General features: G+C 40.6%; 1 protein-coding gene across 1 annotated transcript; it reads right to left on the reverse strand.

The window, feature by feature from the left end:
* Positions 1–3,140: 3,140 nt before the first annotated feature.
* ACTR6 (ARP6 actin-related protein 6 homolog) lies at positions 3,141–18,765 on the reverse strand. The gene is made up of 11 exons (XM_019515007.1): positions 18,661–18,765; positions 18,039–18,156; positions 17,428–17,496; positions 15,988–16,111; positions 11,260–11,395; positions 11,118–11,174; positions 10,647–10,745; positions 10,287–10,365; positions 6,570–6,741; positions 5,475–5,613; positions 3,141–3,447 (listed from the first exon to the last, which is right to left on the reverse strand). The coding sequence occupies exons 1-11, from the start codon at positions 18,726–18,728 to the stop codon at positions 3,318–3,320; spliced, it is 1,191 nt and encodes a 396-aa protein (XP_019370552.1). The 5' UTR covers positions 18,729–18,765; the 3' UTR covers positions 3,141–3,317.
* Between the last annotated feature and the right edge of the window lie 2,060 nt (positions 18,766–20,825).

Raw genomic sequence — 20,825 nt, forward strand, 5'->3', positions numbered from 1 at the left:
GGGGGGGGGGGGGGGGGGGGGGTGTCGGACTTGAAGATCTACAAGGTCCCTTCTGACCCTACTTCTATGATTCTATGAAAGTGAAGATAATTGTTTGTTTGAAGTATCTTAAATCTATGCAATCTATGCACTCATGGCAAAAGCTCCACTATGTGCAGCTCCCTTGATATATTAAATATTCGCTCCGCTTGCTCTGTCACCTCAATTTTTTTTATCTGCATCTTCATCCAAGTCCTAGTAGAACTGAGCCAGAATAGGGTTTTTTTGTTTTTTGTATAGCTTGTGTATCACTTATGGCCTAGTTTTAAGTGTTCAGCGAACAGGCTGGACTCAGTCAATTCTTTTTTTGACTATATGAAAAGCACTGTGATGTAGGGAAGCTGAGACATAGCTTTGATTCCACATAATTGTTGCACTCCCATCTTCCCCTCTAAAAACTATCCAACTTCCACTTTTTAGAATTCTGAAATGTAACCATATCAAAACTGAAAAAAATATTTGTAACAAAGGGCTAGATCTAATGAGCCTGGGATCCAGAACCTTAAGTTTAAGCATCTGTGCTTCCTGTGTAGTGTATGGGAAGAGGTTAGGACCTCAGAGAGGTAAGCTCAAACAACCTGCATATGTTGATCACCAGGGATCCTGGTTTTCTCTGATTTAAGGAAAAAAAAATCCACATTTAAAGGATCTAACTCATTTAAAGAAAATAGCAAACGCTTGCCTGGTTTTACTCAAATTGCTACAAATACAGAGGCCCAATAGATCAAGAGTCTAGTCTGCTCTTAGTGAAGCTACACATCAATCTGACTACGCTACACACCTTCCCTTGCAAATAAAGGCAGTTGTTGTTTTGTCTTGACATTGAATATGTTTTAGTTTGATTGAAATGTAGTTTCTAACACAATGGGTATCCTAATTTTGTGACATTTTACTAATTTAAAATATTTTGAAGCATTGGTTCTGGAATTCTTTAGAAGTGCTGAGCACCTGATCAGACTAGCTAATAAATACCTTTGAAAGTCTCTCTAGTTCCATGTTTCTCATAATGACTCCGTGTTAATAGAACAGTCCTTTAGTCCAACGTAAAGTGGACAGGGACCTCCTTTGAGATGTCAGTCTATCCTTTCCACTGGGGCAAGACTGATTAGCACACTCCTCAAACGTGCCTTATCTGTTCTTTTTCCCTGACAGAGAATTCCCAACTTTCTAGGTTTTAAGCTTCAAGGGTAGTGAAAGCTTGATAAATGACTTAATTATCAGCTTTCAGTATACAGTTTCAACTTGTTTCCACATTCAAGAAAACAAGTGACATCTACTGTCATCTTTACCAGTATCAGTAGTTATGGTAGAATGATTAATTTATTGTCACCTTATTCAGTATGTGCCCTTTAAGTCAGCTACCAGATTCACTTTCTTAATGGCATGCCAGAACACTTCCCCAACTGAAGCTGCAGAACTGCTGCTCTCCCAAAAGCCATGAGTGCACAGGGGTTCCAGTTTTTTCACCAGGAGTAAGAAGGGCTAGACTGGAGCTCCAGGGAAATGCTCCTGTCTTCCAGAGACCTACAAATCACACTAGTCTGGAGAAAGTGTAGGGCTGCTCCTGCCTCTCCTGTAGACTGGGAAGGGGAGGGAGGGGCAGCCACTGGCTGCTCCCCACTGGCTCCTTACACACTGGGATTCTGTGCGAGAAGCAGGAAGGAGGCTTTGCCTCACTGTTTCAGTCCCCTCAAGAATGGGAGGATTGGAGCTGCCAGTTTGGGAAGGTGCACGGGAAAGGGTTAAGTTACAAACTCAACATTTATACTGTTCCATCTCCTGGGATCATTTCTAGCTGCAGAAATTTTCCACCACTAGAAACATGCAGCCCGAGTATGCACCTGGTTTGCTTCTATTCACAGGGACTTTACTGTTGTGGGAACACAGTATCTAAATTTCTTATTTAAGAGTGTGTGATAAAGAGAGTTGAGGGGAATGCCTGCTACTGGGTGCCTCCACATACCCTCCCCAAAGGATAGATAGCATGACCACAGGCACCTGTATTCTACCTGTGTCTCAGTGGCCCCACGCTCTGCCAGAGCTGGGCATCACACTCAGCACGTCAGGGGCTCTGGTGGCAAAGACAGCTCCTCCTGCACTGCCCTGTTCTCTACCTGCTGCTGCACCCCTGGATGCTGCCAGCTGGAAGCAAGGCAGGAACTGGGGTACCAGTGCTCTGCCCATCCCTGCTGCAATGTGGAAGAGATGCAGCAAGTCCCGCCAGCTGCTCACCTTGGGCTGGCTGAAGACAGACTGCTACTGCCCCACATCCCACTCCATGCCAGTGCTACCCCAGGCCAACTGTCAGTACCTTGTGGTACTGTTGCCCCCTGAAGCCAGTTCTACCCACAACCTGCCCCTAGACTTCCTGCTGTGAACAGCCGTGCTCCCCCTCCCCCAAGACTGCAGGGCTTCTCTGCTTGCTGGTAAGTTTTTGGGTGTTTTTTTTTGTTTTTTTGGGTTTTTTTTTTACCTCCAGTGAGCCCACCAGAAGCACGGAGCCTACACTTTTTCACAAAGCCAGCCCAAATTTGCAGTTTCTGCAAAAATTGCATAATCGCATTTTCAGTACGTCCCTATAAATAACTGATCACTGTCATTTAACCCATGCTTCTGTCTTTACCTTAGAAGCAAGAGGCACATGAAATGCTTTATCTACTGTAGTAAGAAAATTATCCCATAATTAATAACAGATCAACAGCCAAAAAAGAAATGGAGGGAGGAAAAGTATTAAACCATTGAAAAAAGAATAAAGTTCTCCTAAATTAGATCAGTCATCTATAGAAAAAGGTGCAACTAGTTAACTTAATATTCCAAAAAAAATACAGTGTAGTTGTATACTGCTCTGATGCCATTACAAGTTTTAAATACTTCTAGCCATTTACAGAAGACAAAAACCAAGCTTTTTAAATGTTAAATTTATTTTTTTTCCAAAAATATGAAATATTTCCAAAAATATAAAAGAGGCCCTATCTTAGAAGTCAGGATGAATGGTCTTCTATATATACAAGTTTTGGAACCAGTAGCACTCATGTTGAAAAAGTTTAGACTGAAAATTCTTGCATTAATCTTCAAACTATATTAAATGTATGAATCATCAAAAAAACTGCAATGTAGCATTCCTCTGGTAGAATTTTTCAAATTCATTCAAGTTTTTACTACTAATTGTATAGTCTTATAGGAAGGAAAGTTAAAACACTGTCCTAACCTACAGAAAATTACTTTGTTGTTTAATTAAGTTCCACTTAATGTGAAACAGCAGAGTATCTATCAGTTACTTAAATATCAAATTTCTCTTCACAAATACTGTGTCCGTGTTCTTCATAGTCCTCTCGAGTTACTACCATGTCTTCAAAATCGTCATTTTCAGAAATCAACTTTCCACCTTCCCAAGAGTAAGTAATAGGGCTGAAAAGAAGACAAGACAATTTATCATAAAGGGTTAGTAAATAAATTTTGAATACTTCAAATTGTGTAGAATTTTAACAGCAAATTGTTAAAATGACAGGTCTCCTCTTAGAAGAAAATAGCCATAGCTCTGAGTAAGATGTTAAACCAGGAGAGAGTCACAATCTGCTCATAATTCTCCGACAGGCTAGCCAGTCCATTTAGAAAGATGCAAGAAAGCCTGGCCAGCAGTATCCCCAGGGATTTTTTTACTGGGTTTGAGAACTGTAGATCACTCATAGTAGTGAGGGTAAAAGTGACCAAACATGTTAACACTGAACTTCTAATGAAGATATTTGATTCCAACACTTGCATTCTCTCATCTCTTATACTGCAGCTTTCCAAGTGATTTTGAAAATGAGAGTCATTTAAAGAAGTGAAACACTATGAAGTTAGGCAAATTTTAATTAGAACTTGTTAAACTGCAGACAGAACTAATTTTTTATTTAATCAAATATCCACATACAAACAGATGCATCACACATTTACTTAAGCTTCAGCTTAAGACTCTGTTCATTTGTTGACAGCAGGAATGTCAAGCTTATGGCCCCTAGGCCAGATAACTCACAGAACTGGGTCTTCCAGCCTACAGAGCTTCTCACAGGTCAGAGAACCCACCTCTATAGGGCAGGTTCAGTCAGCAGGGCTCACCATTACAGCATTAATCCCCACTGTTTCAGCCAGGCTCCAGAACCAGGGAGTAAGCACCACATCTGCTCTGGCAGCTGCAGGAATTAATATTACAGCTTGTGGGTTGTGTGGCTTGTGGGCCCAACATATGTTGACATCCCTGCTGCTCTATAGCCATACCAATCAATTTGTTTTGGGGTTTTTGAGAGATCACACTTGATCTGAGCCTTCAAGAGGCAGAGAAGCGATGAGCCTTTTAAATTTCCAGGCATATAAAATGAGCATTTACCTACTTAATACTTACTTGGAAATGAGTCTTTAACATCCCCTCCCCACCCCCCAATTTAGTATTCAAAACTATATGGCTAATACTAACTATGCAAGCTTTGAGTCAGATAGTATAAGACAGCAATTTAACTATAAGATTTAAAACACTGCCTTGAACCCAAGGTTTAACTTCCACTACTAAGATTGACTTAGTCTTTCACCCTCGCAAGCTAGGTAAGGATTCCATAGCATATACCCTAAGTGAGTAGCCATAGCTGAAAAATGGCAACATACTAACCTGGAGTATGTACCCGTCCAAACAATGCTCTTTAAATACACAGAATTTTAGATGACTGAGCCACCTGCATCAGCTATATAAATCTTCCCATAATACTTTTTAAAAAGGTAAAGGTCTGTCCTAGTGTATTTGTCCAAATTTCATACTTTTAATAACCTACAATGTAGCATTCCTCTGGTAGAATGGAACTTTTGTAATTCCTTCAAGTTTTTTAAAATAATTTTGGACAAAATTATTTTCACCACTGCTGTGTGCTTCCCTATATGGCTGCCACTCTCCAAACCTGGAAAGTGACTACATGCCCAGTGACTTGGTGTGGCACACTCTGTAATACTTTGAACTTCTTCAGCTTCAGAGATGGCATATGCATTAGATTGTATGCTGACCCACTTGACTTAATCAGTGTTAGGAATTTACTATCATGAATATTTCACTGAAATTAACTGTTACGCAAATGTACAAAATGAAGGTTTTATTGTGTGTCATACAGGAGAGGCAGGTGGTATGGAAGCTTTTTAAGTTAACTAAAAACTGACTAGAATGATTTAAAAACACCCTTCTGGCCCAATTTTGGGTTACTTAAAGACATCAACTTAAGTTAAATGATAGCATATAAAAAGTGCCACAGCTAAAGCATCTTTTAAAACAAACAAACAAACAAACAAACAAACAAACAAACAAACAAACAAACAAACAAACAAACAAAACAGTAAAAGAATTCTACACAATACCAATTCTGTCAGAAGAGCCAGATATGAAAATAAATTCATTTAATAAATTGTTTAGGACTTACTTTTCTGGTAGAACAACAGAAACATCATAATCAGTTGGAGTCAGGCATCGAACTTCAGAGTATACTCGATCCCTGAAGCCTGGGATAAGAGTGTTTCCCCCAGTCAAAACAATATTCTTGAAGAAGTGAGGCTGCATTTCTTTAAAAAGAAAAAAAAAAACGTTTAAAAAGTTTTCTCCAATTTCTTTAATGCTTGTTCACTCTGTTCTAAATATTATTAGAAGAGTGCTAGTGGTCACATTTAGAAATATAAGTTATTATATGGGTAACCAAATCTAGGCAATGTGCATCTGCAATGGCTGTACTCAGGACCATAGGAAAGTAGCGCTGGAAAAGACCTCGCAAGGCCATCTAGTCTACCCCCCTGTTTGAATGTTATCCTGTGCAGTGTGAGCATGATTAATCACACATTTTTAAAAAAGACAAATAAGTGGTGTTCCTCTACTTGATGAGGTATTCAAGATTTGCAAAGGGAGGTGAGGAGGAAAAGAAGTGGATTTCATAAATACTAAATTTCCCAACCCAGTTTAAAGGAAAGAGTAGTTTATTATTTCTATGACTAATATAGCTTCCTGGCTTCATGGGGGCAGCTGCGATGTGAAGCCGTGTACCCCAGAGCTGTCCAACTGCCACCTCTGGGCTGCATCAGGGCCTCCAAAAGATTAAAACTGTGGCCCCCAACTTCCCAGTCTCCATGCTGCTCCCATTCACTCTCCAGCTGCTGCTGCTGGAATCTCTGGGCTCCACTTCCCTCCTTCTGCTTCTGCTGTTCTGGAGGGTGGAGTGGGCCGGCATGCCAAGGGGCTTCTGGGAACTCAGGGACCTTGCATGGCAGTGCCATTGCATCGTGGCAAGCGAGGCAGAGGGACCTATGCAGTGTTGAGAAGGCATGCGGACTGGGGACCGCATAGCCAGGGAGGAGTAGGAGAGGTGCAGTGTGATGGCATGTGATGCAATAACTGGTAAGTACACACAGTTAAACACATTACACTTCAATCATAATGTGTAGTTCTGTAATGATTTGTATATCAATAAGCCTAGGCCTCTAAAAAATATTCCAATTTCAAGCACATATTTGAAAATAGTGTTAAATACCTTCAGGTAAATTCTGAATTGAATAAACAATGGCTTCAGGAATTCCCATTTCTTGAATGCCAATATCTGATGGGTGAAAGAGTATTTCTGGTACAGCAAATCTTTCATTTGTTAAACGAAGTATTTGTTCTCCAGTCTTATATTTTCCACTTAAAATCATTTCTTCTCTTGGCTAAAATTAAACAAAACAAACATGAAAGACTTCCTCCTTTAAAAGAAAAGTAGTCGAACATGCTAAGACAGTGGTCAAAAACCATTTCTGGCAGCAGGCTAGAATGACCCAGCTTGGGTCTAAAGCAGGCCAATGCTAGGCCCTGGCTGCTGCCACCTACCCAGCTTCAGCATGGCATAGGAAAGCTCCCCACCACCCAGCTTCATAATGGCACAGTGTGGGCAAATCCCATCACTGAAGCCCCAGCTCCACAGGCTGGATTCAATGGCTCCTTGGGCCATAAGTTGCCAAGCTCTGTACTAGAATAATATTTTTATTTGATCTCATTGATTGATGTTCGACTATTACAGCAATTCTGAAGGTAGCAATCTTCTACAATGGTCTTGTTTGCTGACAAACTCTTTTGAGAGGATATACACTCCAAAATGCTGGTTTCCCCTTTAAGTTAAAAAATGTAGAATTTTTACTGGGGTAAGGATTAGACAGTAGGATCAGCCTGAATACCACAGGAAAGTATGCCAATGACATGGTTTTGAAGGAGCTCCAACCCAACCTTAGCATTGATATTTGTAGTTTTGCCTAAGCAAAATTAACGTACAGAAAAACCATGCAGAAATGGTAAGGGCCACTTCTGCATCAGTGTTAATAGGATCACAACAATTTGCTGTATGTAATTGTAATCTTTTGGGGCTTCTCTTTTTAAAACAGGATTTTGGCTTTCTTGATTAGCTAGTTAAACCTAATTAAGACAGACTCAGGAGTCCAAGCTATTTAGCTGACAGGAAATTTTACCTCGCATCTCTAAATGATGCTACTAAGAAGTAGCTTCATGTAACCTTGAGCAGTGGCTCTCAACCTTTTTAGACTCAAGGCACCCCTCAGAAAGTTCCAGATCTTAAAATTTCCATTCTTCTTTTTTGCCTACTAAAAAAAAAAGAGAGAGCAATCTTTCTGTTGCAAGAAGGCCACAACTATGGATTTCTATTTGAAATTTCTGGGATTATCTTGTGAATCATGTTTATAAATCTACATAATGTGGCACCTTTGAAAGGATCTACAGGCAGCCCAGGCTGCCATAACATCATGGTTAAGAATCACTGGCCTAGAGACCGGATGTGAGATTAAAAAATAAGATCTCTCTTCTAGACCATCTTCAAAATTCAAAAGCTAGCTAAGAGATAGTATTAAGGCAAAAATGGTTACAGAGCTGGTGAACATGACTTAGAAGGCTGAGGGAGCCTGGAGAAGACTGACAGGAGATTTAATAGCAGCCTTCAAATACCTGAAGGGGGGTTCCAAAGAGGATGGAGCTAGACTGTTCTCAGTGGTGACAGATGACAGAACAAGGAGCAATGGTCTCAAGTTGCAGCAAGGGAAGTTTAGGTTATATAGTAGCAAGAATTTTCTTATTAAGAGGGTAGTAAAGCACTGGAACAGGCTCCCTAGAGAGGTTGTGGAATCTCCATCCTTAGAGGTCTTTAAGAGTTGGGTAGACAAAGCCTTGGCTGGGATGATTTACTTGGGGATAATCATGCTTGGAGCAGGGGGTTGGACTAGACCTCCTGAGGTCCCTTCCAACCCTAATTTTCTATGATTCTGTGATTAATTAAGCCTTGGAAACAATTTCCTTCGGTTGGGGCACATACATGGAAATATTCAGCCTTGAAAGTGTAAGTAATAGAAGTCAAGGTGCTATAATGGAAAACAGCATTCAGTTCAATCCCAGCATTCCAACAATGGCATGATCACCAAAAGACATTGCTTTTAGAAACATAAACAAACAAAACCCACATAACACAACACCCCAGAAAAACTGCAGCAACCACACTTTAATTGATTTAAGTCAGTATTTGAGGTCCAAGCATTACCAGAACGTCACTAGGTCAGAAGTGAAAGCAGCTGAAAGTTACCAGGATCAGAACAGTGCATTATTAGCATCATTTGCTTTGGAAATATTAATTTGAAGTAAACATTTATAGGCATAGGTGCTATAATCAATAAACTTCAGGCAGAGCTTAGACTGAACAAGATGAACAGGAAAGTACACAACCATTGTCATTCTTAGATTTTACTTTTCATATACCTCTCCGGGTAGAGATATCAGATTACTCATTAAAAAATTAGAGTATAAAAGCAAACAAATCAGAATATAGCCAGCAAAGTTAGAAAAAACAGATGACATGCTGTACATTTTTCAGTGAAATAAACACAGAAATATAAATACAGAAATTCAGTTGTAATGCCATAGGTAGTGTTTTTCAAAATGTAGCATAAAGTTTTCCAAGAATATTAAAAACGACTTTGCAGACTCAAGTTACTAGGGGGACCTATACACATGCCCGATGCATGATAATTAGTACGCATCAGAGCAGACTTGATTAATCAAGTCTGCTGGAGCATGCTAATTAACATGGTTCTAGCAGCCTCAGTGTCTCATGTGTTCAGGATCCCTGCCAGAGATGTGGGGCAGAAAATTTTTCAGTGCTTTATTTTTCTGTGGGAAATTTTCCATTTCTAAAAATTCATTGTTTCATAAAATTCATTAGTAACAATGGATGGATGCCAATACAATGTTAGGCAAGCTTGGCAGTTTCAAAGTTGTAATTAATGTTTTTCAGGTGATTATCCCTAGGAAGTGTGGGAGAGGGTACATACATGTTTTATTGATTTGTAAACAGGAGGGTAAATACACTCACATAATAATCCAAACCAAAAATCAAATTATGAATTCACCTAATTGGCTGTGCAGGTCAAATCAAAACCAAAGCACAGCGTATCATGCCCAGTTCTTTGGGTGTGCTAAAATTAGTGTGTCAACAGTTTTCAGTCCCTTCAGTTTTTTTTCTTAAATTTAAACAAACAACGTAAGGGAAGTACAAGCTATTGTGTTTTGTCTTTACATTTTACAAGTATTCCAATAAAAATAACTTCTTTCCACATAAAACTTTGATGTTGTTTGAACATAACATATAAACCACATTAAGTGTGCTGTATTTCATTTTTTTCCTAATCAAATATTTCAGTTTAAATGCTTGTGGCTACTGGAACCTAAAATTAACACGGGGGTACTTTTTTTAGTGTTGTTTACTAAATATAAGTCAAATAAACAGGCTAAATCAGATCACGCTCTATTTAGGGCACTGGAAAATTTTCCAATTCAAAGTTTCCCAGAAAATCCACATCTCTGAACCCCGTGTTTCAAAATGGAAGTGTGGGTGCTTTAACTAAAGCTTGTCAAACAAGCTTTAGTTAAAGTGCCCCCCACTGCCATTTTGAAGCGCAGGACACTGAATACATGATACTGTGGGTGCTTTAATTAGAGCAGCTCCCAAGAAACGCTCTAAAGTGCCCCCTCCCACCCCAGAGCATGTGTAAAGATGCCCTACAACTATATGAAACTCAAGACTTTTATTGTTAGACACCAATTCTTAGTGCAGAAAGGGTTACCAATATAATCAAAAAAGAATGCCATTCCTCAACACCTTGCACTGAATTTTTAAACAAACATCGCTAAAAATATTCTAAAAACCCAATGTCTTAATTACCTTACAAAACCCTTTTTTAATTGTGCTGAAGTCTGGTAAAACATAGTCTATCATTACTGTATTTTCCTCTCCTTTCAATCTGGAAAAAACAAACAATATAACAGTTAAAATACATACCAAATTTTGGAGGCCTTACTCAGGCTGCTGACAACAGGCTACTAGGCAATGCCCCCCATCCCCCCAAATCTGGTGCGACCAGCCGCTTGGCACCCCCTGACCCCACTGTCGAATCCACCACCAACTTCCTCACGTCCCAGGGCAGGGCCCCACACAGGCCAATTTGCCCTGGGCCCCACACCCTGCTTGGGTCATCTCTGTTTGGAAGGATCAAATTTCTTGTTTAGAACATAAAATACATACTTGGCAATTTCCATGTCCTTGTAAAAATCCTGAGACACATAGCATACATCTTCTTTCACTTGATTAATTACATGTGTTTCATCCATAACATGGAGCTGCCTATAAAGATTACACAAATGTTTGTTTAATCCAAACATTGCTTATTTTTCTTCACTGTTCAGTTACCGTTGTTTTCAGATTGCAGAAAGTTGATGTTTTAACGTAAGACATATATTAACTTACAAAAGCAATTCTGATCACTTGAAGGATATGAAGGGTCTTGTATTTTATATATGTAGTATGACAGGTAGGTGCAGCTTAGTATCACTTGCAGCGTATTTCAATAAACAAAATTCTATTGGGAAATTATGACTGACACTTAAAATCTGGATTAAAGACACCATGAAAACACATGTAAATTAATAAAACTAATCTGACTTCTAGTTAGCTTTGACCTAAGGGGTCATTTGTCTACAGTTAGCTCATCCTTACCTGTAAGAGATGATCTCCTTTAGATGATTGGTTAAGAGCTTTCCTCCAACATTAATCCTTAAAAGAAGGAGAAAAAAAAAAATATATTAGTCAATCTTAAAACAGACAAAAAACACACCACTAAAGAAATACGTCCATTTACCTAATAATTGCCTCTTTCTTCTTTTTACTTCGACAGTAGGGTACAATGTGTGTAAAGGAGTAGCCACTGTCCACAATGATACAACACAGCTCAGATGGATTATCCCGGAAATACCTATGTGCGCTGAGAGCCCCAGCTGAAATATAAAAATAGCATCCCCATGTGAATATGAATGTACAATTTAGATTTGTATATAAAATATAAGATACTACCCATCACATACTCTAGACAGATTTTTCTGATATGTCCAGACTTTTTCAACATTCACTGGTTTTTGACCACTTCTGTAACACTTTTCATTTCCAGAGTGCTTTACAGGTAAGGAACAGAGATGGTTAATAACCAAAATTCTACCTACCATTGCCAGTGTGGAACAAAATAGCAATTCTATTACAAAAACTCAAGCAAGAGAGCAGGGAAAGAAGTGTTTCAAAGGGAAGTGTACATTTTGAAAAACTTGTCAATGGGATACATCCATTCAAAATTAAGTACATTTTCAATTAGATGCAGTATTCAAATCTTTAGTCATCTCTCTCACCGATCTTAAAAAAAAAAAAACTTGGAAAAAGTTGAAGAATTGTTAGCATCCTTAACTCTGAATACAAAAAGCATTTTCCTTTGACTATTTTAAATAATACAAATAATAGTACACAGAACCAGAAATAGAAGAGAAATCACTAGCCACCAACTGAAATTGTGTTCCATTTTCTCATGAAAAATAATCTTTTTATAAGCATTCAAACCATTCTCTTCCTCTCCTTAAAAGAAAATGACTGGATTTCAACTTGACAAATTTCAAAAGGAGGATTTTAAGAGAGTGCCTTGGGGAATTTGTGGGAGGGTATGTTCTCATACAAATAGAAGAAAATACAGAATAAAACAAACTGAAAAGAAGTATGGTTCCCTCAGTCCCAAACTTTTAGTTAAAGGTCTTCAGGAAGTGTGAGTATTAACTTCATCTCCCTTTAATTCTAATTTCACTGGTTTTAGTTGTTGCCAAAATGGATAAGGGCACAAACGGGGCATTAAAGGATGACAGGGCCATTGCCAAGAAACGAAATGCCTTCTTTACACCTGTCTTCACTGTGGAAGATGTTAGGGAGATTCCCCTCACCAAGTCTACTCCTCTCTCTAGGAACAAGACAATGGAACTTACTAACTGAAGTTTCAATAGATGAGGTCGTAGAGTAAGTTGATAAACTAAACAGTAGCGCAACACAAGGATCTGATGGCATTCATCCTAGAATCCTCCTCCTGAAGGAGCTCAAATTGGAAATTGCTGAACTCCGAACTGTAATATGCAACCTATCACTAAAAACAGCCTTGGTACCAGAGGACTGGAAGGGTGCCCTTGTGACACCCATATTTTATAAAGACTCCAAAGGGCACCCAGGGAACTGAACTATCAGCCAGTGTGTTTAACTTCTGTTCCTGGAAGACTGGTAAAGACAAATTGTTCAGAACATGGATGAACATAACTTGCTGGGGAAAAAAAATCAACATGGTTTTGTCTCACTGACCTACTAGAGTTCTTTGAAGGTGTCAAAATGCAGATGGATCAGGGTGATCCAGTTGACACAGTATATCTGGACTTCAAAAGTGGTCCCTCAAAACTCTTAATTAAGTCAGGTAGTCATAGGATTACAGGGAAGGGAATTCATTCATGAATTCAAAATTGTCTTATAGAAAACAAAATCAGTATAATGGTCAGTTTTCAGGATGGAATTACATAAAGGGTGGGATCCCCAAAGGAATGTGTGTTAGGGCCAGTGCTGTTTAACATATTCATAAATGGTCAAGAAAAGAGGGCGAGTAGAAACATAGCCAGATTTGTAGATGACACAAAATTATTCAAAGAGGTAAAGACCAAGGCAGATTGTGAGGAAGGATCTAGCACTACTGAGCAAATGGGCAACTAAATGACAAATGCAATTCAATGTAGGTAAATGTAAAGAGATGCACGTGGGCAAAAATAATCCAAATTATACATACATTATGATGGGCTCTACATTAGCTATAACCACTAGGCATGTGCAAAGCGGCTAGTATTTGCTTCAGGTTCAACCAGATCAATTTGGCCAAATCTAATTCAGAGATTCAGCTGCTGCTGAATCTCCGAATCAAACAGGCTGTCCCCCCTGCCTGCTCTCCCAGCGCCACCAATGGCTGCCCCACCCAACCCCAACATACCGGTGCTTAAAAAAATAAAAAATAAAAAAGACCTGGGGCCAGATGAGGCCTGCCAGGTCTGACATGCCTGCCAGATGAGGGGGGGAGAGGGGGGTAATCCCCACTGCCCCCCACAGCCAGTGAGCGTGGGACTTTTTTTTTTAAAGCTCCGGAATGCTGGGGCTGGGCAGGGCAGCCATTAACAGGGCTAGGAAAGCAGGTGGGGTGCTCAGGGGGGCTGGGGGAGCAGGCAGGGAATGAGGCATGGCAGGGGTCCCCCCATGGTCCCCACCCCTTACTTACCAGCATGGAGCCTGGGTCCAGCTCCTTGTGGCAGCAAGTGGAGACTGCCTGAATTGCCAAATCTCTGAATCAATTCAGACCTTTTTATTGATCTCCCAATTTGATTCGGATTTGGAGATTCGGCTGCCGAATCAGGCCAAAGCTCCTCCTAATCGAGTCAGCAACCGAAGCTTTGCACAGCCCTAATAACCACACAGGAAAGATGTGGGAGTCATTGTGAACACATAGCTAAAAACATCAACTCAATGCTCAACTACTGTCAAAGGGGCAAACAAAATGTTAGGAATTATTAAGTAAGGAATTTTAAACAAAGCAATGCATCATGCCCCTTCATAAATCCACACTTTGAACATTGTGTCCACACCTCAAAAAGATGATAGAAAAACTAGAAAATGTACAGGGAAGGGCAACAAGAATGACTGGCGATATGGAGAGGCTTCCATATGAGAAGAGACTACAGAAGCTAGGCCTATTCAGCTTAGAAAAGAGAAGCTTGAGGGGGATGTGTTTACAAAATACTAAATGGTGAAGAAAAGGTAAATATGGATTTATATTGTGAAAGATAGTAAATAATAAGAACTAGGGGTCACAAAATGAAACTACAAGAAGTCAGTCTAGAACTAACAAAAGTTATTTTTCACATGGTGTCTATAATGCGTGGAACTCATTGCCACAAGATGTTGTGGAAGCCAATTGTTTAATCAGATTCAAAAAGGGATTGGATAAATTCTTTGAGGAAAAGGTGCATCAGTGGCTATTGAGCATGGGGAGTTAGGGTCACAGCCTCTGAATCAGAACTTCCTAGACCTGAAATGCTGCAGGCTGCAAGTGAGAGAGGAACAGTGGAAAAAACCCTGGTTGTACCCTGTTCATTATCCCTTTCAGCACCCACTCTGCCACTGTGTGGCACAGGACACTAGGCAAAATGGACGTATTGTCAGATCCAGTAAATGGCAGTTCTTATATTCAGAAACTCCACTTTAAACAAGAAGCTGTGGGTATGAACAGGAGTTTTGGGAGAGGGAGCAGTACAGGCATTCAGCTTGTAGCCACCCCCTCTCCCCTGCTCCCCCAAACTGGGGTGACCCCTCTAGTAGACTTTACTTCAGGTATTCTGTATAAACTTTAACAAGCTCAAGTGAATTAAAAAGAGGCTTTAAAAGACACCATCAAACAGCACATCATAAACTACTGTAACCCTTGAGAAGAAGTGTCTTTTAAAACATTTTCATTAGTACAGATTATGCAACAGTATTTCCCAAAAAGAAAACGGAGGGCCTAATTCTACCTTGTTCCAGTTACTGAAAGCAGGATCAGCTTTGCTGTGCCCCAAATGTCAAATACACCATTTATAGTGTGTTACAAAGGCTATGCTCCTTTCTCCATACAAACAGCTTATATTAAGACATTTGCCCAGTTTGCTTTTCAATTTTTTAAATCCTTTCCAAAACAAAGAGAACTGTGAACATAAGATATCCCTCAGGACCTTCAGAGCAGGTACTGTATTGCGGTTTATTCTTTGGACAAGTCATATTATCACTATTTTCATGTACTCCATAGGTTGTACTGCATCTAACTAAGGAACAAGTTATGAATGAGCCTCTCAAATATTACCACATCCAAAAAGGCACGTACATGCAACCTCTGTGCCAGATCTGGGAATGCCAATATGAAGCACATCCCACCTACTCCTGCTCCACAACCTATAAATTCCAGAAATTGGGCAATGTAGATGTGTTGGAGCAGCTCTGAATGTGTGCTAATAAGCATGCCCAAGAAACAGCCTAAAAGCGCACCTGGACAAACACTCAACACTGTTATAAGGTGGATAACATTTCCTTATTTTCAGAGACTGATGAATGCAGAATGGGAACAGATCGACAGGATGTTCTTCAGAGTAGTGCTCTCAGGCATTAAACAGTGTTTAAAGTGTGACTATGAAATCTCTGATACCTGTCAGCAGAAACTAACCCAATCTTGACAGAGAACGGAGATTTAAAACAAAGCATGTTTGTCGCATTGATTATTTCCCTGTTGCTCTTCACATTTTTTGTTGTTACATACCTAGATCTTCTATGGAGCTATAAATAAATAGTAAGTGTAGGAAAAACATTAGGTACATATATACAATCTAACCCAGGTTCGGAATGGAATACTGAAAAGTGCCTTGCTCCTCAAGAGTCAGGAAAACAAATGAAGTCCATTCCTTAACACATAGGTTAGGTTTGAGCACATTAAAGCAAAACATCAACTCACCGTTTACTCTAAGAACCGCTTGGAACTGATATTCTTCAAATAAGATTTCATTCATAGATTCTTGAATTGAACCGAAGTTAAAATAAGGTTCAGTAATAATAATATTGGTATCTACAAAGTCCACCTATAAGGAGGGGAAAAAAAAGCAATTTTAAGAATCACATTCTCAATATTCTTTTTAGAAGAGTGAGTGAGGTCACACTTTGGTAATGAACATCATTGCCACCAGCTACATCTATATGGAGTTCAGTTCAGAGGTGAGAACGTTTTATTTTTTTTAAACAAACCATATATATAAGTTGTCACTGCTGTATCACGTGTGTTAAAAATTCACAGCACCCCTTTTTAATGCTGTCCCCATTTTAATGCTGTATCCCTTAATAAAAAAAAGCTCTCTTTTTATGCATCTTAAAGCAACACTTCAATGAGAAAATAGAAAAAATAAAAAAAAAACCTTATAAAAAGAAGCTTCCTATTAATTCTATTAACTAAAAAAAAAAAAATCTTTCTTCAAACCCCAAACATTTGCATTGAGGCATGTTTTCACTAGTCACCTTAAGTGATATCTTGACCCCAATGAAATCAATGACAAAATTCCTTCCAACTTCAGCAAGGCCAAAATTTCAGCAGCAGATTTTCTTCAGATATTCAGATCTCAGACTAAGATAGGTTTTCACAATGTTTGGCCACTAAAGGAGGTAGACCACAGAGATCACCAATTCCTCTCTTCTGAGGTCACTCTCCAAAACAGTTAGGTTCAGACTTTCCCTAATATGGTGTATCCTGACATAACCTAATAGCTTAAAACTAGCCCAACTTTACCTAAATATCTACAAAAATATCTTGATGAGATACTTTGACTCATTATCCTCCCTTAGGCCTTACAAAGAACTACTTTACAAGCTGCAACAGCAAGAAACCTTCAAAATAAAGGCTAGAAGCTTCAATGCTCTCTAAGGCAAGAGGAATTAGATTTGGCATTGTTACATTATTTATTATAAAAATGAGAAATTCACGGATAGAAAAGACAACTTGATCTCACAAGACTATAACTGTCAGGTAATGTCACCCCTACTTCCACTTCAGCCACTGTCTTTCACTTCCCCATGCTCTCAATAATAATACCAGTCACTGCAAACAAATTCATGACAACAATCAAGTGTTTTTATGAACGGAAGCCCTAAACTTGCAAACCCTTGCATGTATGTTTATCCCAGGTGAATGTTCCCACTGAAGTCAGCAGAGACACTCCATTTGCAGAATTACAACCTGAGGAACTACTACAAAGCTTGAATTAATACTTTTTCCAATATTCTAAACATCATGGATTTTGAAAGAAAGTTCAACAGATATTGCAATCTGAAAAGGTGAATTTGCCAATTGGTTCAGATTACTTTGAATCGGCGTTTAGAATACACAACTATTTACAAGTTCTATTACCTGATACATTTCCTTTCCAAAAAGGTAATCCCAAACCTGTCTCTGAACATCCCAGTTTACCAAGTAACCCTATAAGTTTGAAGAAAAAGAAAAAGATGACAGCATTATATAGACTATACAACTTATATTTACTGACTTAACGTTTTTACATGTTCAGGCCTCCAACATTGGTTTTTATAGGCATATGTAGCCTGACGAAACTTAGAAATGAGAGATTCTTCATTAAGATTATTGAAATCCTTCCAGTCCTATTTAAAATGTTAAGCACATACAACAGGAAGGAGGGAACACCCCCTCCCAAAGATAACTAATAGTATCACTGTGGTATTCCCCAGAAATCAATGGATAATAGCAAGTACCATACTGCAAATCATGCTTCCTACATAAATAACATTTGGTAGAAGGTTATGGAAGCTACATTTCATGCTTTGTACTGAAACTTCACATTGCTATACTTGATTCTTATTTTAAACAGTGTTTACATTGCTCAAAAAAACAAAAACAAAAACCCAAAACACTCCATACCACAAGGCCAAACAATTTATTCCTTAAAGCACCACAGACCCACAACAGACTACACTGGTGAAACTACACAACTGATCTCACATGACCTTCTGAAAAGGAAGGATGTAAAAAAGCCCAGAGGGATCTTTAATTTCGTCCAACTGATTGGCAGTGAAGGTCTTCAGGCGGGCCGTCTTTGACCGGAACTGGCAGTTGGGAATCACACTGAAACAGCAAAAAAATAAAATAAATGCAGACTGTTTAGCCAGTATCCAAGTTGTAGCCCCGTTGGTCTAGAGGCAAAAGGAATCAGAACTCGCGATAGGCTATATCTTTTATTAGACCACCTAGATTTTTGCAGAAAGATTCCTTTAATCGCAAGCTTTCAGGCACAAGCACCCTTCTTCAGGCATCAGAGAAAAAACAATTCAGCTAGGCATTGCAGCAGCCGGCCTGATGCACTTCTCCCTTGAGAATAAACTCTAGCAGCGTTTGGCCCCCCTGATGTTTCCACCAGCACGTGCTGCAGGAATCCTCCACTCCCCCCTTGCTGCGGCACCACCAGGCCCATCCTACTTGCTCTGCAGGGACCAACACACCTCTCTCGGGGGCCAGGCCAAACGTGACTCTGGCTGCCCCCTCCACAGCCAGACACCCGAGTGCGGGGAGCCCTGCAGGTGGTGCTGCCCGGCTCGCGGCCGCCTGTGAGCGGTGTTCCGGGGCGCTCACCTCACGCAGTCGTGGCTGTAGCCGATCTTAGCATTGTAGGCGCCGTTATCCAGCACCAGTGTCGCCATGCTGTCCCCGGCTCCGCCCCCTCCCGCCACTTCCGGTCTGTGCTCCCCAGCGGTTACCATAGAGCCGAAGCTTCGCGCGCGCTGCATGATGGGAAAGCGGAGCCTTCCCGGCACAACTGCGGGCCTCGCTGGCTCCAGGGCGCGTGCGCTGTGGCTAGGGGCAGAAGCTGCGGCTCTGCGGCGCTGTAGCGGCCCCTGGCGGCCGTGCTGTGCCTCGCCTCGGCGTCGGGCACCCCGGTGTGCATGTGTCTGCGGACCTGCTGGGGCCTTTCTGCATGCTTTGCAGCTAGGAGTTAACAACAAGTGAAAACTTTACAAGAAGTTGAACACTACGAGCTGGTATTTGCCAAGAGCTGCCTCCAGTCTAAGGAGGGAGCGCCTGGGGGCTAAAAAAAAAGGTTGATCACCACTGCTTTAGGGGAAACCCCACTCAAAATAAGCAGCACTGACCTTTGACAAGAAGAAGAGAGTTGCCAAGAGAGGGACGGGTTTGCACCGCTTTTGCTTGGTTTCCTTCTTGGGAATAAAGAATGTGTAAAAAGTTAATTTCACTTCCTTGGTTTTTACCATAGGAACTCAAGTCTTGTGCCTCCTGAAGGCTGGCACGGGAATCAAATCCACACCAAGGGGCAAAGATTGGAGTGGCTGGGGAAGGGGCTTTGTGTTTAATGTCCTGCTTGTTTTGTTAAGATCTGTTTCACTCCAATACCTGACTAGCATCTAGTTAGGATTCAGTATACTTGACATTCCTGAGAAGCTACCCAGGAAAACCAGGGAAGATCAGTCTTGACTTTCTGGGTGAGAAAAAGTTTCACTATTGGTGCTGTGTTTTAAAAAAAATAGTGTATCTCCCAGAATTCAGGTCTTTTCATATGATCACAAAGTACTTGTATGTCCTGTTTTGCTTGAGGGGAAATCTTATTCATGCTATTCTGTGAAATTTTCCTCTTTACCATTGGCGGGAATCCTGCCCTTGATGACAGTGGCAATAAGATAGATCCCTCTGTGCCTTCACACTTTACAGGAAACTTAAAGCCATCCAAGCTTATCCCATCAATGCTACATATATAGCGTTATTCTCTTAGCCTTTTGCTGTCTGGACTAATCCTCCCAACTTTGTCAGCATCCAGTGCAGAATAGGAAATGTACAGTAAGTAGCATGAACCTGCATTTGGGAATGCAGTCTTTGGCACATAATGTAAATGTGTGATTTTAAATGAGCTGCAGATTCCAAAAAGTTGACCATTTTCATTTTGTGAAAGTTTGTTTTCTATACACTCATCTGTTTCATTTTTCCCTCAATTGCCTGTGTATGTCAAACTAATAATTACAGCTCTTAGCACGATTTCGTATTTCCTAATGCAGGGGTTTTCAACCTTTTTTAAGAAGTGTACCCCTTCTCATTGTGGTGGCTGGAGGCAGAGTGGGGGTGGTGGCTTGTATACGGCAGCCACTGGTACCACCTACCACACGCTCCTTTGCCATGGCCATTCACGTGTGCCATGCGCCTCCACCGGCTGCCAACAGGCCTCACACCCGGCCAATTATGTGCCGCCTGTCAGTAGCTTGCAAAGCCACATGCGCAACCAGCCGTGGGAAAGCATGGGGTGGTGGATGGTGGTGAGGGCCACCGCATGCAAGCTTCTCCCGCTCCCCTTCGTCCCCCCGCATCCAGTCAGCTGGCAGGCAGCACCTGTGTGGCTCACAGAGGGACACCACTGCCCTTTACCCCCTGGCCCTGCTCCTGGGCAGCAGCGTTCTGTCCTTCCCTGCCCATGCGTACATGTGCCTCCAGTTGACAACCCCTGTCCTAATGCTTTCTACCAAGGAAATCATTAGATGTTATGCCACATTGATTTCTTGCTCTTTCCCCTGCCACAGAGAGGAACATATGATTCAGAAGAAGTAAGTATACTATTAATGATATATTGAAGTGACACAGGAGTGTCACTACTGCTCCTAGTTACAGGCACACCTACAACATTAAATCCTCCAGTGCCTTCCAGAACAGGCCAGGTATATATTAGAACCTTCTGCCATTTTAAGAACATGAATTATAGATCAGGAAAAAACCCTAAGGCTAAATCCACAAATGAT

This window comes from Gavialis gangeticus, unplaced genomic scaffold (assembly GCF_001723915.1).
Source record: "Gavialis gangeticus isolate Ggan-Ray unplaced genomic scaffold, GavGan_comp1, whole genome shotgun sequence".
Lineage (NCBI taxonomy): Eukaryota > Metazoa > Chordata > Crocodylia > Gavialidae > Gavialis > Gavialis gangeticus.

Coding starts and splice junctions, on each gene's coding strand:
- ACTR6 (XM_019515007.1), bottom strand. CDS start 18,728: ATGGCGACACTGGTGCTGGATAACGGCGCCTACAATGCTAAGATCGGC. Junction 16,112..17,427: donor TTGGAAAGGAAATGTATCAG/GTAATAGAACTT, acceptor CCCTCCTTATAG/GTGGACTTTGTAGATACCAA. Junction 10,366..10,646: donor AAGGACATGGAAATTGCCAA/GTATGTATTTTA, acceptor TGTTTTTTCCAG/ATTGAAAGGAGAGGAAAATA.